The 1,542-nt window shown below is 34.4% G+C and overlaps 1 protein-coding gene across 1 annotated transcript in view; it reads right to left on the reverse strand.

The window, feature by feature from the left end:
* Window positions 1-484: 484 nt before the first annotated feature.
* The window catches only part of Smp_074200.1, a gene marked incomplete at its 5' end in the record, with an annotated part of 27,922 nt that continues 26,864 nt past the window's right edge, over window positions 485-1,542 (reverse strand). The window contains one exon of the mRNA XM_018797859.1: window positions 485-1,190. Coding sequence (XP_018652859.1) covers window positions 699-1,190 — 492 coding nt within the window. The 3' untranslated portion in view covers window positions 485-698. The remainder of the gene's footprint in view (window positions 1,191-1,542) is intronic.

Genomic DNA, 1,542 nt, shown 5'->3' on the forward strand with positions numbered 1-1,542 from the left:
GGAGCATCGTAAGGAGATGCAGTCCCATGGTAGCCGGTCACCAACAATTGATTCATACGCCATTTGTTCTCTCAGGATACTGGAGCAAGCCCATGTGCACCATTGGTTTGGAATCAGGGTTTTCCAACTCCCCTAGGTGGACTTTCTGTGTCCACTAACCCGGTTAAAGCGCCGGACATTCGCTTTTCGTCCTCTCAATTTCGTAAACAACACCCCAGTGGCGAGAAGACAGTGAGTAGGACTTTCCTGGCAGAGGCTATATACGCGTGGCCATGTGAGAGCGTTTGGAGAGGGAGAGCGGACTCTCTCCACTCTCGGTCGTTCCAGGGTATTTGAGTGCAATGATAACACATATTTACCTGAACTTTGCACATATATATCTAGGGTAGATAAGCTCACCAGGTAGTCCATACTAAAATTATTCACCACAAACACACACAAGCACCATGAAGAACTAGAAGACTAACAACAAAATAGAAACTCTGTTTTCATTCTTGTAAGATATATATTTTTTTCCAAAATCTATTTGATCATATATAAAAAGAGAGGGAAAGAGAAACTATTTACAATCATCATTTCACGTAAGTGATATTATGAAAGAACAGTAACCAGTGGTAATATATACACACTCACACACACACACACACACACTCATAAGGTATACATAAATGTTTGTTTTTAAAAGCTCCACGTACTCTTCATTCAATACGTTCATAAAATAAAACATAAGCCTGACAATTCAATACAGTTGACTGGGATACACGTGTTACATGACTATCGGAACAATAGAACCATTGACGTGAATCATCATGATCATAATCATCAACCACTTCATTGTTATGATTTGTTGAATGATTGATGGTATTGTTACCATTATTATTATTATTATTACACACAAGTGAATTGGTGTCATTTCGAATAGAAGAAGATGTGAAATTATTCGATGATAACAACAGCTGATGATGATCACATCGACGAAGACGTTGAATTAAATCATTCACAGACAAAGGCCATTTAGGTGAACGATTCAAAGGGCCAATGAATTGATTCTCCATGAGATCTGATTTATTATCATTACAATTAGTGTATGATTTTGGCACACTTACATAAGCTACATAATGACCAGAAGTTAAATGTCCAGTATGCTCAATTACACCGTAAAGACGATAACGTATCTGATTGGAACGGGTCTATAAATAAAGTTTAAACAAATAGAGAACTAAAGGAGTAACATTTCATTAGACTAATTTTAAATATTTTCACAGTTGAAATCATGAGTCGGTTGAAGCTAGAACACCATCGATTTCTTTTTTTTTTGTCATATGCTTAATTATTCATTTGATTTTTTTTTTTTTTTTTCCTTTTTTTATTTGTCTGATAATATATTCTTATTATAGGAATGTCCAAAATCTATTCAGAATCCAAGTAAGAACTTATATATTGAATCATTTAATTTATAATAATTGGATTATTATGTATTTGAAATTGTTATTGAAAATGATCTTTTGTTTTACACAAACTAAACAATTCAATTTATCTTAT

The sequence above is a fragment of the Schistosoma mansoni genome, chromosome 6 (assembly GCF_000237925.1).
Source record: "Schistosoma mansoni strain Puerto Rico chromosome 6, complete genome".
In the NCBI taxonomy this organism is placed as follows: domain Eukaryota; kingdom Metazoa; phylum Platyhelminthes; class Trematoda; order Strigeidida; family Schistosomatidae; genus Schistosoma; species Schistosoma mansoni.